This window comes from Acipenser ruthenus, chromosome 10, assembly GCF_902713425.1.
Source record: "Acipenser ruthenus chromosome 10, fAciRut3.2 maternal haplotype, whole genome shotgun sequence".
NCBI lineage: Eukaryota > Metazoa > Chordata > Actinopteri > Acipenseriformes > Acipenseridae > Acipenser > Acipenser ruthenus.
Genome location: NC_081198.1, coordinates 9296220 through 9315194, shown reverse-complemented (window position 1 = coordinate 9315194; position 18975 = coordinate 9296220). Strand labels below are relative to the sequence as shown.

The following is an 18975-nucleotide window of genomic DNA, read 5'->3' as shown; positions in this document are numbered from 1 at the left end:
AACTATCTCGGTTTTTATTCTCTGGCAAAGCTTTCACTGTAACAATTACATGACAAATGTTACTTGCTGAAAAAAACTAATTTATTAAAACTCACACAACACATTAAATACAAAAAAAAGAAACATAACATATACATATATATGATAGATAGAGATAGATAGATAGATAGATAGCCGTTTTAAAAACATGTCTACATTTTCTATGCTTCAGAAATATGAACACATTGTTTAAACTGAAGAATACAATGTTTGTAATTTGCATTACTTCTGAATTCAGTAACTATTGTAAACTGACAATTCCCACTTTTTTTGCTATTCTGTTTGTCCTTTTTTATGCAAAATTATTTCTTTTGACACCCATTTATTAATATTTTTTCCAGATTGCATTTTACAAGTACATTCCATACAGTATACATACAGTATATATATAGATGCCCACAACAATATTTAAACAAAAAGCTACATTTCAGAAACTGATGGAATATAGATGTTGTAGCTGCCACCAACAGACAATATACATTTAAACTTCACACAATGTTAGGGTGTACAGCTATGGCCAAAGGTTATGCATCACCTAGAATTTTAGGATTGAGACAAAAAATAAATTTAAAAAAATATATAAAATGAACATCATTTAGACCTTTCTTTTATTTATCAGTAATCGAAGCAACTACAAAATTATATCACAAACGTCTACTGGAAACGGCATTTATAGTACAGTATTTCATGTTAGATTTCAAAATGTCACATTTTTGAATTTGTCAGTTTTTCATTAAGGAAGTGGAAAATTACAAAAATTGGTATGTAAATCAATATATTAACGTAACATTATTCAGCAGGTTTTATTTAAATTTATGTAACAAAATGTTAATTCTATAGGTGATGCAAAACATTTGATCATAGATCATTTCACAACAATTATATTCTATTATCCATTATACATTTCTCTGAATTTAAAAAAAAAACAAAAAAAAACAACGTATAGCTCTTTTCAATCCCAGACGTCACCTGAGAAAATGTGTGTGTGTGTATTTATATATTGCAAGAATACCAATTTGAAGCAAAAAGAGACATGCAATAAGCCATGCAAGAGGTCTGGTATCAAAATAATAACAGAACATGTGCATGTCTTGCAGTAAATCTTTGTTATGCCAAACATGTTACAAAATAGTAGCTTGTCAGGCCCCACAAGTATAAGGCATCTGGTGAGTCTAAACAAGTTAAAAAATAATCCAATCCTATATTTCCTGCATACATCAAACACTCCATTTGGTTTTCTAGACTGTTAAGAATAATAATGACTGCTCCTCACGTGATTATTCGTAAGGTTGTGACTTAAATCTAAATCAGGCAATTCTCCTGCGTTTTACTTGATATTGGGAATGTCAAAACATTGTCCCAAGACGAGCGGCTTAACACTTTTTTTTTGAATACCATAACGGGCAAAAGTAAATTCTTATGTTTGCAGATATAGAGTAGATACAGCATAAAGAACATTTCTACCTTTTATCCTTTGAATTAAACTTCAAGCTTGGCCATCTTACAATAACTTCCATATTGTTTACACCATTTTACTGTTAAGAATAAACAAAAGCACAGGAAAAAAGAAGCTGGAAAAAAAAAGAAAGTGGCTGTGTGTTAACACTAGCTCCACCATAGCCGCTTTTTGAACATCTTTTTCAATTCAAATTTAAATATCTCTGCGTATGTGAATATCTCGTGCATGTCCATTCTTAAGTGTTACTAAATATTTGAATTGAATACACATACACTGTTTCAGCTGTGGAATCGTAAAAATGAATACCTTATAAGCACTTGCTTCTTCAACCGCCAGACCCGCAGTTTATGCGGCATATTGAAATCAATACAATATAGCCGACAATTTAGACTGGCTTTGTAATAAAATCAAAGTCATTGTGAAAGAACGTATTATATACTCCTGTCGAGTGCTGAAACACTAATGAAAGTCATTCTACACATCATATATTATTATTATTATTATTATTATTATTATTATTATTATTATTATTATTATTATTAGTTCTCACAAAATTGAATCACAATACAGTGCGATATAGCTACGCTACTTTTTTCTCGTCTGCCTGTCCTCTGAATAGAGTTACCACCAACAGCTCAAGCCGTGCGAGCCCCCCAGCACTCCACTCCACTCCTCAGGCAGAACGGCTGTGTTCTGGAGTGAACGGGAGTGTGTACAGGTGTAAAAAAAATATATGTACTTATTCTAAGCTCTCTGCACAAAGCAGTGACCATTGGGACGGATGCTAAACGAAAGCCAGAGACTGTTGCATTTTACAACGCAACGAAGTATGGCGTGGATATACTGGATCAAATGGCACGGCTGTATTCTGTCAAAGGTGGTGCTCGCAGGTGGCCTGTGGCTTTTTTTTAAAAAAAAATTTTTATAATGTATTGGACCTGGCAGCCGTCAACGCTTTGGTTTTGTACAAGAAGTGCACCGGCAACACAATCACTCAGAGGGACTTCATTCTACGGCAGAAACATTTTGATAAGAGACACGAAAGCCAGCTGGCACATGCCCCTAAACCTTCAGCCAGCACTGCGCACTGCGCACTGGCACACGGAATAAAAGAATTACAGATTTCCATGTTTATGTATATGTATATGTGCTCTTTTTGAAAAAAATAAGCACAACGTAATTTTCAATGTGACTAAGGTGTTTCTGCTCTGAAAATGTTATGTATGATGTTCATAAATAAAAATATTAAGTTGTTTCCAATTGTTTGTTTTTCATTTTCATATCGAAGCCATTTTAAAATGGAGCCGCACATTTTGTGGGTGCGGCGGTCTCGGCAGTTCTAGTGTTAAGGCAGCTAAAAAAAACTGAAGGTGAAGGTTTACTCCATGTTGCTAGCAATCACCAGATGGTTAGGTTGAAGTAGAACTCTACTGCTTGACAAATGGGCATGCCTTGCAGAGGGAATGGATTAATGAATAATAGTAATAATAATAATAATACCACAATATAAGAATTGATGAATACAGACTTTAATAGCACCTTAATCTTATCTTGTCTGAGATTTATAAAAAAAAAACAAAAAAAAAAAACACAACATCACACCTTTGTCTCCAAAATGAGAGTTGTTGGGGCAGATCTTACACCTTAAGCCTTTTCTTGGGAGGGTTTGTCATCAATTATCGATAGATGCGGTCTGTTGTGTTTATTTAGAAGAGAGCCCCAAACCTGTCTTTGAGTATTCATACACCACGTAACTAATGCTTACAGCAGGAATAACCTTCATGAAGTTAGGGGCTATACCCCTGTATAGTCCAAAAAAGCCATCATTGGAAACAATTCTCTTAGTAAGGTTGACCATAGAAAGCTGTGGGGAACCTTCCACAGATGCTGAAAAGGAAAACAATAAAAAAAAACTTATTTAAAAGTTTTTTGCATATTGTCATCTGCTGCTAAATAAATACAAAATCTTTTTTTTGTTTGTCTACTTACTATTTTTTTCCTTTAAATTGATTAGTAATACTGATTACAATATTCGCCTTGGTGTGAAGCGAATACATGAACAAGGTAGGTCAGTAACACACGGAGGATAGAAGTAACCCATTACAAGTCAGTAGGTTGCCACAACCTACATCCACTGCATGTGTTAAACAGACCAACAGCTCAAGGTTTATTGCCATTAATAACTCAGCCAATCAAGTACTGAATATGTACTGGAAATGGTTAATACCAAGCTCGATATACTGGTAGTAGTAAATCCTACTAAACTGAATGCTACTCAGTATTTGATTTCGAAATCTGCAAAGTTACCTTGTGCTTGCATGCGAGTCCTGATCAGGGCAAGAGGGTAGCTAGCTAGTTGTCCACAAGTGCTGGAAATGGTCCCACAGGCCAGTAGAACAAGTATTCCTGGGTTTGGAGAGTCTGTGGCATAATGTGTCAGCCAGTAATTCTTCAAGCTCTGAAGGAGAAAGGGAAACAAGTTTAAAAAGATCTGAATACATACTTATAAATAAAATACTCAATATGTAAAACAAATGTCGAGTTACTGTTGTATACACACTAATGCAAGCACCTACATTTAGCAAACATAAGCAACATTTCAAGGTTTTATCACCTCAGATTGTATAAACATTACAATACAGCACATATTTAGTCAGTGCCTTTCATGTGAAGCATCACACTAAAAACATACCTCGTAAACAGCTAGGTCAATGCCTGCATAAGGGATGATTCCCAATATGTTGGGGATGTAGCCTTTGTAGAAGGCTTTCACACCTTCTCTCTGCAGAATCTTCTTCCCGCAATTCAACATTCCAGAATACTGCCCAGTCTTTCCCAGGGTCAGCCTGGTCTTCATGACCTGATAGAATTCAAAGATTCCCAACAGATGTAATGTATGTTCAAAGAGCTTACATGATCAGGACACTCTCATTGGCCCGCTTTACAGGGGATAAAAAATTGTAATCAAGAGAGGAGGAAATACCGTTGTTGTAAATTGGGATATTAATAAATGTCATGTGTGTTTACATAATAATATCTTTATTTTTATATAGCGCCTTTCATAGTGGACCACCATCACAAAGCGCTTTACAGAGGTAGGCTGTGAACTGTGTATTATATGCAGTAACTTACAATAAGACATTGATTTAAGATCTCTTCTGCAGGATGGAGCACAAGGAGGTTAAAGTGACTTGCTCAGGGTCACACAGTCAGTCAGCCAGTCAGTGGCAGAGGTGGGATTATGTGATCAGGACACTGAGCAGTTGAGGTAGCATAATAAGGTGGAATATTTGTTTATGTGCAGCACAGCCCCCCCCCCCCCCCCCCCCCACCACCCCCACCACCCCCAATTTTAAAACTACAATGGTGAACTATACTCTTGGCTAAATAATAAGCATGTATACATATTTCTTGATGATTAGGGAAATTACAGTACTATTTGTACAAGCATGTATTTTATACACGCTGGCAAGAAAATATATGATCTTTACAGGACAGAAGGTAAGAGGAATATGCTGAAAACACAGGGAGGTGGTGAGGAGATCAACCAATAAGGGGCAGGCACGTTGGGCCTTTTTATAATATTGTAACTGATACGTTTCCCATTCATTGCTAATTATAGCTTTCCTTACCTCCATGGGATAGATGACAGTTTGTGCTGTTGCTCCAGCAAGGGATCCAGCAATGAACCTCTCATGTGGTTTAACTGTCCCTCCCTCTGATGCAATGAGCTTTTTGTACTATTAGAAGAAATGAAAAGGCAGAATAATGACACAAACCTTTCAGTCAATCAGTAGAATACAATAAAGTTTCAGACAGTTGTAAGCAAGGGTTCTATAAGGGTTAATGTCACAATATAACTTCCTTGATATTTCAGTAATCTATAAATGTATGTAATAAAAAACATATTTGAAGCTGGATAGCTAGCAGCTCCTGGAATTCTATTGAAGCCAATGCTTCTATTCAGTTCCCACACACTAGATTAGCATCTGACTGCTCGAACACCTCGTCTGGTTTAATTCTTAATGAGGATCAACTTCCCACGTCATCATAGCTCACAGCAAGTAAAAATAGATCATATACCACTTGCATGAGTATTTCAAAAAGAAAAAAAAATCCTGCTGGGTTCACCCTACAGTTCAGGTTGCCTCTCCAATATAAAAAAATAACAACAAAAAATTTCTACACAAAATTAATGCAAATGTACATTCTGTTTTTAGATTCAAGGGTCTGTGTATTGCCAAACTCAACTGAGCATCACTGTAACAATACTATATTTCACTGAATCCTGCACATTGGACATTTTGCTAAGCAGTCTAGGTAGCATAATGTTTTTTTCTTCTTTCAATAAGAAGATGTGCTTGAATTATAAATGTTTTTGATTCTTGCCTTGCAACACAAGGTCCAAAAAGTAAAGAATAAAAACCAATATTCCATACCTGTTCATAAGCCCAGAATTTAATTGCTGTCTCAGGGGCGATCTTAAGAACATTCACTCCATTTCCTCGCCAGAGTGACCGGATCCCTCCTTCTTTTACCATTTGCTTGAATCCACTAGAAATGCTTATTTTGTTGGTCTTGGAAGAGTGCACCTACAATATGCAAAAACAACATTTATTACAGTATGCCATAACATCTGTGTCATCAGTCTTATTAGACAGGCAGTAAATTGCCAGTACCTGCATGAAGACTTTCATTCGATCAAGGGGAGCTGTCCCCGTTCGAGAGACTGCTCCTGCCATCGCTCCTGCCATCAGTTGTTTCCACCACATCCCGGTCTTCTTCTCATCCTCCGTGAATTCATCAGGGATCGAAAGACTGTCCCCGATATCCAATACCTGAAACAAACAGCTGATGTAAACGCATTGTCTAACCAAAACGTATAAAAAGGATGGATATTTAATTTAACCATGCAACAGTTAATAATGTTTGTTATTATTAGAAATGTCATTATGCATGTTGCTAAACCTACCACTTCATAGATGGCCCCATCATCCACAAAGTCAATGAAGAACCACTGGCCTGTCTCAAGCTGCACGACTGCCATCCTGGTTCAGGAGAGTCACCCTACTTGCTTGCTGGCTCATATACCCTGGGCTGTACTTGCAATGTCAGTGCTACCACAGCAGTCCTCTCACACCGAGAAAAACCTTTTAAAGCTTGCTTGAGTCTTTAATCTCCTCCCAAAAGCTCTCATAGATTAGATAGAAAAAAAAAAACCTATGGCCTTCAAAGCACAGGGAAACTCAACTATGCTATATGGTCAATGCACTTTTTACCTGGCAAAAAAACAGCATTAAGGGTGCAATTACAATTGTGCTGCTACACATGACCCTGCTAATGAATTTTTTATGATTGACTCCATTAAGTGTGAACCAGCATGAAGAGAGGGCAGCTCTGTGTTACACCTTTAAAATCAAAGTGAAGAAATATAGAAAAGTTCAACTACACGATGACACAGTATGAGTAGCAGTGAAAATGAGACAAGCTAATAGGGGCTCATACAAGGACAACACCTTTGATCCTCGGTTAGACGTATTAGTGTACCTTCGCAGTGAAGCAACGTTTGATTGAAAGGAAGAAACCCTGCTGTCTTTCTCGGCAACAACTATAAATGGAATGCCAAGCTGCTCAGCGAGCCGTTTCTCTGCCTCTGACCTTGTTCTCTCAGTCTATTATATAATGGCTATGGGGGGGGGGGGGTGAAACTCACTTTGGTGTTGCAACTTCAACTGGTATTACTGGGTAACTAACAGGTTAACCATGATAACAGTTTAGTTGTTCAGTGCATGCACATGAGATTCTGTCTAGGCAGTAACCAAAGGCAATACTCACTGAGGACTTCTTCCAGAAGCGGATGATCTCTTCGATGTTGGTGGCCGGGTTCAAGAGAAAGTGGGCACGCCACTCATTCCAGTCAACTGTCATGGTCCCATCAGCATCAATACTGCAAGTAAAAGAAACGAGGAAGACATTATATAGCTGCTATGCTCATTTCTGGAGATGGGATACAATGGATGCTTAAAAAAGGATTAATAACTAAGATTTTCAAATCCTTTCTAACCAGAATAAACTTTAGCACTCCTTTCACTGCAAAGATTAAACAGCTTATGTATGGCAGGGGAAGGGAAAATAGTAGTGAATCTTAATAGCGGGTAGGGAAATGGATTATAGGGAAATGGACTACTGGACCACACAGGAGGCTGTGTGGTCCAGTGGTTAAAGAAAAGGGCTTGTAACCAGGAGGTCCCCAGTTCAAATCCCACCTCTGCCACTGACTCGTTGTGTGACCCTGAGCAAGTCACTTAACCTCCTTGTGCTCCGCACAGCTTGATAGGCAGACAATTTTGAAGAAATAAAATATAACTAACTAAGCCCTCTACTTTACAGCAGTGTCTTGTCGGTTCAGTAGTTCAATTACAAATTCAATCTACATTGCACTTGTGACAACAAAACCAAGTTGTGTGAAAAATACAGCCTCCTTGTCCCTATCAGCTACAGGTTTTTAAAAAGCTGTGCCCCAGGTGAAAATCCAGTGATCAAACTGTGGAGGTAGATATCATGAGTTCTCGTTTCAAATCCCCTCAGGTGCCCAGCCAATTCCTTGGATCCTGAACAAATTACTTTCCATCGTTTGGCGTCAGTCCCACACTGCTGTAAAAGCAAACCCCATCTGCTAATGGGATAAGCATTCCTGCTGGACCTGTGTTGGTAGATTTATTTTTGTTAAATTAACTCCTGAGTTGCAGTTTTGTAATATACTGTAGTACTTATTGATCCATATGTTGAAATGGCCACCATTTCATTAAAATACTTAGATATACAATAATTCTAATTCGAACTAATCGTATACAAATGAAATACTCATATAAAAAGTATCTAATCTTAGCTTGTGTATCCCCACTATAGGATAGTTAAAAACCACACTGCCATTTCATTATTTGTGAAAAACATATGATGTCATACGTTGTGGCTCCCCACTTTAATAAATGTTCAGAAAGCTTGACTGTGAGTTAACAGCCATTCATTAACAGCAAATTCATTTTAAAAACAGCATGTGACTCAAAGGGTCTCAACCCCTGAAAAAACACCATAAAACATGAAAAGGCAAATTCCTGAAAACAACTTAAAATGAGAAACAGAAGAGTCTCTGCACCGCATTACAGCAACAGACAACGAAAGCACAAGCAGCTGGCTGTTACAGAGGTTTTCATATAGGAATATGGTTCATTAAATTGTATTAAAACATATTATAGCTATCATTACTACAGGTCTCCTAGTTTGTAAACTAGAAGGAAATACAAGTGAGAGCCGAATGCCTTTTCTGTCCAAACTCCAAACAGAGAATATTTATATATTTAACAGAAATGACAATACGAGTGTCTGTTAAAGTACAAAAAAAAAAACCCACACATTTCTGTAAATAATAATTTGCATTATTAAAAAAAAGAAAGACCGATGACAATAATCAGAAACACTTGTGTTGTTTTTTTAATATAACTTGAATAATATTTTGCTTGTACAGCAGTTCTGCAAACATATTTGCAGAACCAGCAACTAAAAAATAAATAAAACAGCCTAAAGCCTTTTATTATTAGACACTATTTGAGATTTTGTGTGAAGCTATAGTTGGCTTCAAAGATACCTACAGACATATGAGCCAAGGCCAAGCTAGCTCTCCGTGTCAGAGGAATCGGTTTATCCATCAGCTTTTTAATGAGAGAGCAGAGGTGTGAGGCATGTTAGCAACCAACAGGAAGCAAACGTTGAGAGCAGATTAGATTAGCTGCAGAAGCAATACAGTAGGGTGACTTTTTAATCATAGGTGGCACAGCCAATTAAGGTAAGACTATAGGTAAAAAATGAAAAGCTACTGCAATAAAAAAAAATATATATATATATATATATATATATATATATATATATATATATATATATATATAGCAAATCCTGACTAATCCCTCTTCATGCCAGCATTCTGTATAATTCGTCATGATTTTTGCGTCCCGATAAAAATTAAAAATAAATGCTTAAAGGATGTCAGTGTGATTCAGACTCCCTGGCTTGCTTTTCTTCATTGGTCAGCCAATTAAGCCAGATGTACAGAAGTGTGCGATTACATGACATGTCAATATGATTCAGTGTTGAATGAAAACATATACGTGTGCAAACCTTGAAAGAATCTTCTGTGCATGCTCTTCACTTAATTTGACCCCCAGTTTGGAAAGCGACTCCCTAATCTCCGAAGCATCAATACGACCTAGAAAAGAAAGGTTACGTATAATGACCTATTAAACCAGCCAGTAAGTGTCAACGGCATTATCTGCTTACTCCACAACTGTATTAATAAGTATGCTTTTGTTTTTCTTGCAGTGTTTTGGGACCTTCCAAAAAAAGTAATTTCCACTGTAATCTGCCTTCATACAGTGGGATTAAATACTGTATTCAGCTCATTGAGAATTTTTGTTTTTTGTATTTTTTTTTTTTAACTGCACCTTCCAACTCATTTTGACCTTCAACACTAACAAAAATATTTGGCCAAGTACTACAACAAAATCATTGACCCTACTGCAACGTATCAGACAAATACAATAAACAACAAACAAACAAAAAAACTGTACCATCATTATTTTTGTCCAAGCTCTTGAAGGTCAACATCAGTTTTTTTTCATGGTCTCTGAGATACTCTGAAAATTCGGAAATGTCCAGCTCTCCATCGTCATCACTGTCTCCAGCGGAAACTATTTTCTGATGAAAAAACACAGACCAGAAAATAAATCAGGAAAAAGAACTGCTTATCTGTGTTTATTTGAAAGAAAGGTTCATTCTAGAAACATGCAGGTTTGAAACACAATGTTTGCACAGCAAGGTCTTATGTTCTCTTGTTTAGCAAATTGAATACAAGGGTCAATAGTGCAAGCAGGCACCAGGTACAGTTTAATGAAAACAGGACAGATGGCCTGTGCACCAGGGTGTAGATTCAGTGCTTTAGAGTGAATACTAGCAATATTGGTGCTGTGATTAGGAACAGGGAGCTAGTGTATGGTTTAGAAGGCAAGAACTTTCCAGCTTTACAGTCTAATTTTCAGAACTCATTGCTGGGCAAACATGGAACGCATCACTGCGCTGCTTCAGACTTCAGACTCTTACAGTACAAGAAGGTGGGCAATGATCTTGATGGATTAATAGTATAGAGCACTTTCCTTGTGAAGAATCATTCATCCAAGCCCCCCGCCTCTCCTTTTTTCTTTTTTTTATCCTGGATAAACCAGTAGTAATAAACCCTAATTACACCTGCATGTGTATCTACTACGAAAAGGGTTAAACCAAACATTCTAGCCACATAGACGGTGAATTATGTGGATAGAATGCTCGGTATCTCGCTGGGAGAAATGTCCATGCAAAGTTTCATTCAGAAAGTCAGGCACTGTTCCCAAGAAAATATATAAAACATCGAATATTCAATATGACCCTACAAAGGCAATTATTTTCTGGATGGTTTGCTCTACGGCAATTGTAATTAGCTAATGGGTATTTACTTTCTAAGTATATAGTTAGTCAGGAATGCATTTCTACATCCATCAATTACAAACACTGCAAATTACATCCATCAATTACAAACACTGCAAATTAGAATGTCAAAGCCCCAATGGTCTTAGCTGATGTTGACCCAGCAGCCCCACCTACTGTCAAAGTTATAAAAAAAAAAAAAGGAGGACTTGACAGTTTACAAAAACATAATTCAGAATTCATTATCCTATTGTTTTTCCGTATGCTCCTGCATTTTAAACATTTGTAATGTAATTAATTTACTGAACTGATATATTTGACACTGGAAATAAAATACCAGTCTTACATACCCTTTTCTAAACATGCATAGAACAGAAGCATATCATGCATAGAACAGAAGCATATCATGCATAGACGTACTGACATATTTCAATGTTTACATTATAATTATTATTTGTTTATTTAGCAGACACCTTTATCCATGGTGACTTAGAGACTAGGGTGTGTGAACTATGCATTAGCTGCAAAGTCACTAACAACAACGTCTCACCCGAAAGACAGAGCACAAGGAGGTTAAGCGACTTGCTCAGGGTCACACAGTGGCTGATCCGGGGTTTGAACCGGGGACCTCTTGGTATACAGTAGGATTCTTTTCCATTTGTTTAACTCATAAGGCCAGAATTATTTATGATATGCAATACAAAATTTGACCAGCAGGTGGAACTACTGCACTATGAAACAAATACTGGTACAGTGGAACGTCGCAATCAATGATCAATTAACCGTATTGCTAAATAAATAAATAAATAAATAAATAAATAAATACATAAATAAATAAATAAAATAAAGATATAAATAAAAATATTAAAAGTAGGCTACGAGAGTAATGGCATTGGCAGCAAATGCAGCTTCCGCGATGGAAACAGAAAGAAAGCGTTATAGCAATCAGCCTTTTGGTGCGTTCCCCTTTAAGAGAGGAGGGCTGTGTGGGTGGGTCAGTTAGCTGCATATAGCAGTTACGTTTCAATACACCAGTCGAGAAAGCTTTTTTTGTACAATGTGTTTATATGATGGAGCGCACGCTTGCAGCTATTGGCAGCGAGTTGTTGTAGCTTTTAAATGCATTTGAATTAAAGAAAGCAAGCTTCATAAACGCAATGCATACCGGCCATTTGTTTAAAATAGCCAAAGCAATATTCAAACCGAGCTGCTTATCGGCTGTTGGCAATATCAGGAGCGAGCGCAAACTACAGTGACAGAGATATTAAGAAAGCAGAACTAGGGAGGCAGGGACTTCTAGAATGAAGAAAGAAGCCATTAGTTGCTGGTTACTGTTTACCCTTGGTTTTGTAGTTTTGTAGTTTTTTGGGGTTTTTTAAAGCTTTGCGTGGAGATGGCTTATAGAAAAGGCATAGCAACACTTTCCCATGTTTAAAGCAGTTTGCGTGTTGTTTTTGTTCACTAACCTATTTATGGATGTGTAAATGCTTTTTCTATAGATTTTCGCAAATCCGACTTTCACATATACGTCTACACCCCAGTCCACAGTGGGTCAGATATGCGACGTTGTACTGTATTATAAAAAAACACTGTTTCACAACTGCATGTTCAGCAGTTACAGCACATCAAAGTACTTCTTTTTGGGGAAAGGGTATTATTACAGCAAGATTTCTTAATCAGTGGTTTCCATGGAAACTAACCATGAGTAATGGTTCAGGAATTGTCTGCAGGTTTTGCTCTGTTTACACTGTAGGAGTGCCCTGCAAATTACCTGGAAGAATCACCAGGCAGGTTTTTGAACATTACAAATCCACTTTGAAACACCATCATAAGATTCACTTTAAAACTGCCAATCCAGGCCTAACTGTTATATTTGGAAAGCTGGAAAAGCACAGCATTGCAAATAATACTTGGCAAATGCATTGCACTTCTGTGAAAATGCTCTAGAAATGGAGGTTCAGACACCAACATCCTAAATTGCACATTAATCTTTATATGCTACTCTTCTGAATTGAGGTGGTAGCAGACTTTACATTCTTTCTGGTTAAGCCAGTATTATTGTGAATATTGCATATTTTCGTGCTTGTTTCTGAATATGGTTTGAAATTACTTGTACCACATAAATATCTTGCAACTCAGATTAGTATGCTACTAAAGGATGCACAAAGTTAAACCAACACCACCACAAAATCAGACAGCAATTTTTAAATTTCAAGAACTTCCAGAATATAGATTTAGAAAGTGCAGTCTACTGTGTAGTCTACTGTCTCACTTGAAAGTGTATAGAACACACTTCATCTTACCATACACAAAATGTACAAAACAATTACTTGATTTTTATGTCTGTTTTACATAGGTTTGTTTTTTTATTGTAATGCAATTATATATATATATATATATATATATATATATATATATATATATATATATATATATACACACACAATAAAAAAAACACATGCGGTGGAAGAATGTAGTAGTAAACCAACAACAAAGAATTATATTTTCGCATACAAATGACGGAGGGCGGAGGGGGTACCAACCACACCTCCTACGCCTTGGAATGTTGCACACAGGATTCTGGGAATTTTCTTAAAGACCTGTTTGCAATATATTTGTCTTTTTAAGAGTACGAATACGAGTGCAATGGCAATTTGTAAAAAATGCAAAAAAGATGAGTGAATAACATCCACTTACGTGACAGGAACCTCTAAACAGACTGCATAGAAACTGTCCCTCCCAATTACAAATGTTTACTTGTTAATATTTAACTCACTCATCTTGCGATTGTGTGCAATTATTTGGCTATAATTGCTTTAAGTGGTGCCAACAACCTTAAACCCCATTATGTACACACACAGTACAACTGTTATACATTTAGTTTTGATAATAACAGTGAATAGAAGTATATAGAAATGCGATTACCAGTGCAGCTCCTTCACCAAGACCCAAGCCCATCGCTTTCAGGCCCTGTCTCAGCTCATTGATGTCCACTTTTCCATCTTTGTTGGTATCCAGCTTTGCAAAGAGATCATCATACCTCTTCTCGTTGTCTGCACCCACGCAGCACACATCGCTGAAAACAAACTTTCTTACAATCTGGAACATTGTCGCTATTCAATACTGGAAGATGAAACGAGTAAAGATAGCCTGCTTAATGAACGGGTTCCTCGACAAAAATGAAAATACAGGCAGAAAGAAAAAGTCAAATCAGTTCAGGAAAAATAAACGTATGCAGCATTCATAGTAGCATTGCCCGGAAGTGGTTTTCTATTATTTACACTCAAGATGCGTTTCTTAGTTACGCGGAAAGCCAAATAATAATAATAAAAAAAGACAAAGTAGCGTCTCTCCTGAAATGCACTTAACTAAAATTTAAACATGTAAGCGCGAGCTAACATCGCGGCGTTCTTCTCGGTTTTTTGCCGTAGTGGGAGGGATTTGTTTATGGTTCTACATTTTAAGTTGGAGTACATCATACCACACCCACCAGCGGGAAACAGTTTATTATATTTTGTATTTATTTATTTATTGTGAAAGCAAACAAGTTTTCAAGCTGCTTGATTCTGGGATCAGTAAGCTACTAACAACCAAACGAGCAAGATGGGCCGAATGGCTTCCTGTCTTTTGTAAACTTTATTTTTTGTTATTATTATTATTATTTTTTTTTTTATGCCAAACTGCTGAATGGGCGTTGGCCGGTTATTTTTTTTAGAAAAATATACGTGCTTTATGACACTAGATATGCACAAAATGTTAACAGTTTATAATACAAGAATGTTATTATGAGATTTAAAAAGAAGTAAACACTAATATATACCTAACCCATATATGCCAACAGCCCTATATGGTCGGGACAGTCCCGATTTCCTAGCAAATGCCCCGCGTCCCGATACATAGGAAGAATATTTACCCGATATTTACCCATAGAAAAAAAAAAAACTGACCAGCAGAGTTAATGAAAACCACACGCTGTACTCTTCGATATTTACAGATAGAAAAAAATATATAATTTATTCTGCACAGTAGAGTTAGTGAAAACCAGACGCTGTGCTATTTGTGCGTCTGAAACGTGCTGATCACTAACTTATACAAAGGTAAGAACGATTCATTATGTCTGTTTTTACTGTCATGATGGTCGTGCTATGTTGAGTTGGGGGGGATACGTCTATTATATGATAAGTGTTTTTCTGAGTATGACCCCCCCTCCCCCCCTTGAACAGTTTCCAAATGTTGGCAAGTATGCTAACCTTAACACTAATAAAATATGGCCTAGTCGCCTATGCACAAATAGTAGCCTACCAATGACTTTTTTTTTCATTGATTGATGTTTTTTTTTTTCATTGATTCAGACTTCTGCTTTCAAACAACGACTCTTAGTCTAATTAATTATGGAAAACTAACAGACTCAGTAGTACAATAGTACCCACTGCCTGGACAAGAATGATGATTTGAATACCAAATACAGCTACAAGATAGATACAGGATGTTTGCATATCGCCACACATATTATATTAAGTACATCTTTCCTTCATTTCTTGTCATCCAGTTTTACAATTTTCATATATTTTGTATTCATATCAGGTGTTTTCAAAAGATTAAGAGGTTGCATAATTAGCTCATTAGCTGCACAAACCAGCATTCTGGGATTTAGCAGGTTTAGTTCTGTCTGATGCGGTATTAAATAGGGTTGAAAATCTCATTGGAGCACAAGAACAAAAAATGAATAAACTGAGTTACAAAAATGTAGCTTTGATGCCTTTTAAAAACTATATAGTGTGGATATGAAAACTTAACACTATACAGCTTGCAACAAGATGTGTTGGTGACACTTCAGTTTTCTCTTCCTCTTCTTCCATCCACAGTCGTGTCATAACTGGAGGCTCAAACAGCTGTGTCAGTGTAGAGTGACAAGACTAGCTTCAAATAGATGTGTTAATTATAGTATATTTTGACGCTACCATTTTAGAAATGCAAGGATTTGCTTAGCTTGGCACCCATGGGACAGAATTGTGTAGAGTATTCATTCTGCTGACACCTAAACCCAGATTGGACGATATAAGACGAAGAGTGGGCGTCTTCCCAGCACAGTTCATACACATACTCACACTTGTGTGGCCTGGTTCCCTGCAATGTGCTGCATATATAAACCATGTGTCACGAGATTGTATTTCAGATTGTGTCCCACCCCATTCATTGAAAGTGATTCACACCAAGCCTCCAGGGAGTATATTACTGGTAATATACTTTAACTAGGCCATTGCAAATGTTAAGTCAAAAGGGGGGCTAGGGGGCGTAGTAGGTTTATGCACTAGTCTTTACTGCTTGAGTTTGAATCTTGTTTAGGTCACAAGAGACCTGAGTTGATTTCAGGATTAAGTTGCACTGGTGGGAAGTCCACCTGCTACTGAAGAATTCAAAATAATAAATAATAATAAAATATAAAATAAAGTGATACAATCTAAATTGAATGTGGCTGTTTCTCTTGACCCATATTTATATCACAAACATAAGACTAAAATGTCAGTCTTATCTCTATGTTTTACAATTCATAAATACAATCTCTTTGTTTACCCTTAAATAAGTAGTGTATCTTGTAAGGTATAAGTAAAATAGAATTTGTTTTTCTATTGAAGTCCTATTGATGCTGTATCTAGTTTGTTTTGAGACTGGATGATCTGCAGCTCAAATAATTAACCCTGTGTCACCAGTAAATCTTCTGGAGAGTTGTGTCAACCAACTTACAGTTTGCAAACAAGTACAGTGTAGTTAAATAGACAGTCAGCAAAGGTGTGTCTATGGAATGCATTTTGAAATCCTGTGTTTCAACAGCAGAGGGCAGAAAATGCATCGTGTCCTGCAGTAACTTTCTGCGCAGCTCAATCCTCAACTTTTCTGCTTCATCAACATAAATATGTGTTTTCATTGTTTTAATTATAAGAGGACTGGCCAACATACAGTTTCATTTAATATTACTGGGGCAAATCTAAAGATTAGCTATGATATTACATTACAAAAGTATATGTATTCTGTCAATAAACAATAACAATGAGAAAGCAATTGTGTTTTTCTTTAAATACGGTACACATCTTTGACAGGGATAATAAAGTATTCCAATAAGTTAGCTGCAAGGCATTGGAATTTTTTTCACAAAGGAATTCCCCAATCATCTTTAACAGAAAGAAGGTTGTTTCCCCTCAAATCCTTACTGGTAAAACTGTCAGTACCACAAATCTGCAGAAACATTCACGACCACTTTTGTACAAGGGGAAACTAACCGTTAATGTCACAAAACCAGTACATCTAATTTTAAGGTTTTTTTTTTTATTTTAAAACATTCATTCTAGAAAAAACACCCGGGGAGGGGGGGTACTTTTTTTTCTTTAAAACAAATGTTTACTTCTGACACCATTTTAGAGGCAGACATTGCTTAATCACAAAATTGTTCTAACGTTATCAAATTGTATTGCCACAATGATGTCCATTATATTAGTAATTGAGGTTAGTGAGGCATTTAATTGAGCTGAGCTCTGACTGACTGTCAAAATTTACTGAGGCTGATACTGCGGGAACTCCGTGGCAATTTCAGGATCAGCCAAATGTGACACAAGACACCTTGGAAATGCTGGCCCAGGCTAGACAGTCATCTCAATACAGGCATGAAACACAAAGACAAAGAGAAAGTTGAAGGGCTGTAAAATCAGTCTCGTCTAACTTGTCTAACCTGTTACATGTGTATGTTGTATTGCTTTTATAAGATGTCAGAGAATAACAGGTACAGCATGGGCATTGTCACCACACTGGCTCCTTGCCATTGATCCACTTTTTTATTGTGTGTGTGTGCGTGTGTGTGTGTGCGTGCGTATGTGTCATTCTCCATTCCTCTGAAGATCCACCTCTATCACTTTGTCTTTTGACGTCACAAGGTGGCGCAATAACACACAAGATCTACCCCCATTTGCAATTTTGTGTTGCGAAATCAACTTCTACAACAAATAATTGCAGTGTAAAAATAACACCAGAAGAAAGAAATGTACATGTAGCAAGGTTTTACTTACGAATTCTTCATCAGAGTAGACATGTGAAGAGGAGTATAGTTAAAGCATTTGCAGGCCTATACCAGTAAATACATTTCAGTACTATGCAAATTATTGGCATGCCAATTATTGGGCCTATACAGCCCTAAGCCGCCCTGTCAGAAATGTCATCAATGGGGTGGTTGTATTGGTTTTCAGTGGCCCATTCCAGTTGACTGTACAAGACAATGCTGCTTCCAGGGCTTGTTATGCTTGTCTTTAAAAAAGAAAACTGTACTATGTAATGTCCTATTCATTGTACACGTCTACAGTTAGTTCAGTGTTGCCTAGTTGCCACGAACCTGCATTGAATGTCTATAAACCAGTGGATACTCAGACAGATATCAGGAGGTGTCTGTTCCACTTTCTAACCTTTGTTGGTCACCAGCTGGTTTGCATGCGAAGGTGTCTTCTAATGTGTCTCTGTTGTTATTCAAGAGTAACAGATGTGATTTCTATAGCAGAGGGCAGAGTTTTCTGAAGGGAATGGGGGAATACTGTTTTTGTCTGAGATGTTACCACAAAAATAGTGAGCAACAGGTTATATCAGAATGATATGGTTTTTAATTGTACTCTTTTTTGAGCTTTAAATAACAATTTAAATATATATATATATTTAAACGATGCTTAATCTAAAACTTTAAGACTTATTTCAAATATGTTCAGTACTGCTAATATTAAAACAAAATGTATTTTTTAGTATTACTGAAAAACATTTCCAACATTTTATTTCAGTCATCTTCCAGGCTGATTTCTGATTTGATCAGATTAAATCTAAGGACTGTAAAATTAATGTTTGCACCTTTTTTTTTTCTTCTTCAAGACAAAATTTGTCCCATCCCTTTTACTGTGAAAGGACACAATGATCATGTTACAGCCCCAGTAGGAAAC

At 36.7% G+C, this 18975-nt stretch overlaps 1 protein-coding gene across 2 annotated transcripts; it reads right to left on the bottom strand.

The window, feature by feature from the left end:
* Positions 1-63: 63 nt before the first annotated feature.
* Positions 64-14452, bottom strand: slc25a24 (solute carrier family 25 member 24). Of its 2 annotated transcripts, XM_034021283.3 has the most exons (10): positions 13934-14452; positions 10120-10246; positions 9671-9758; positions 7334-7445; positions 6178-6336; positions 5938-6090; positions 5131-5238; positions 4191-4358; positions 3806-3956; positions 64-3385 (listed from the first exon to the last, which is right to left on the bottom strand). In XM_034021283.3, exons 1-10 carry the CDS (start codon positions 14114-14116, stop codon positions 3201-3203), a joined length of 1434 nt encoding a protein of 477 aa, XP_033877174.1. In that variant the 5' UTR covers positions 14117-14452; the 3' UTR covers positions 64-3200. The 2 variants fall into 2 exon arrangements, with proteins under 2 accessions (XP_033877174.1, XP_058887671.1); XM_059031688.1 differs by lacking the exons at positions 7334-7445; positions 9671-9758; positions 10120-10246; positions 13934-14452 and adding an exon at positions 6471-6625.
* Positions 14453-18975: the final 4523 nt, after the last annotated feature.

Coding starts and splice junctions, on each gene's coding strand:
- slc25a24 (XM_034021283.3), bottom strand. CDS start 14,116: ATGTTCCAGATTGTAAGAAAGTTTGTTTTCAGCGATGTGTGCTGCGTG. Junction 6,091..6,177: donor GAATGAAAGTCTTCATGCAG/GTACTGGCAATT, acceptor TGCATATTGTAG/GTGCACTCTTCCAAGACCAA. Junction 4,359..5,130: donor CTGTCATCTATCCCATGGAG/GTAAGGAAAGCT, acceptor GAATTCTATCAG/GTCATGAAGACCAGGCTGAC.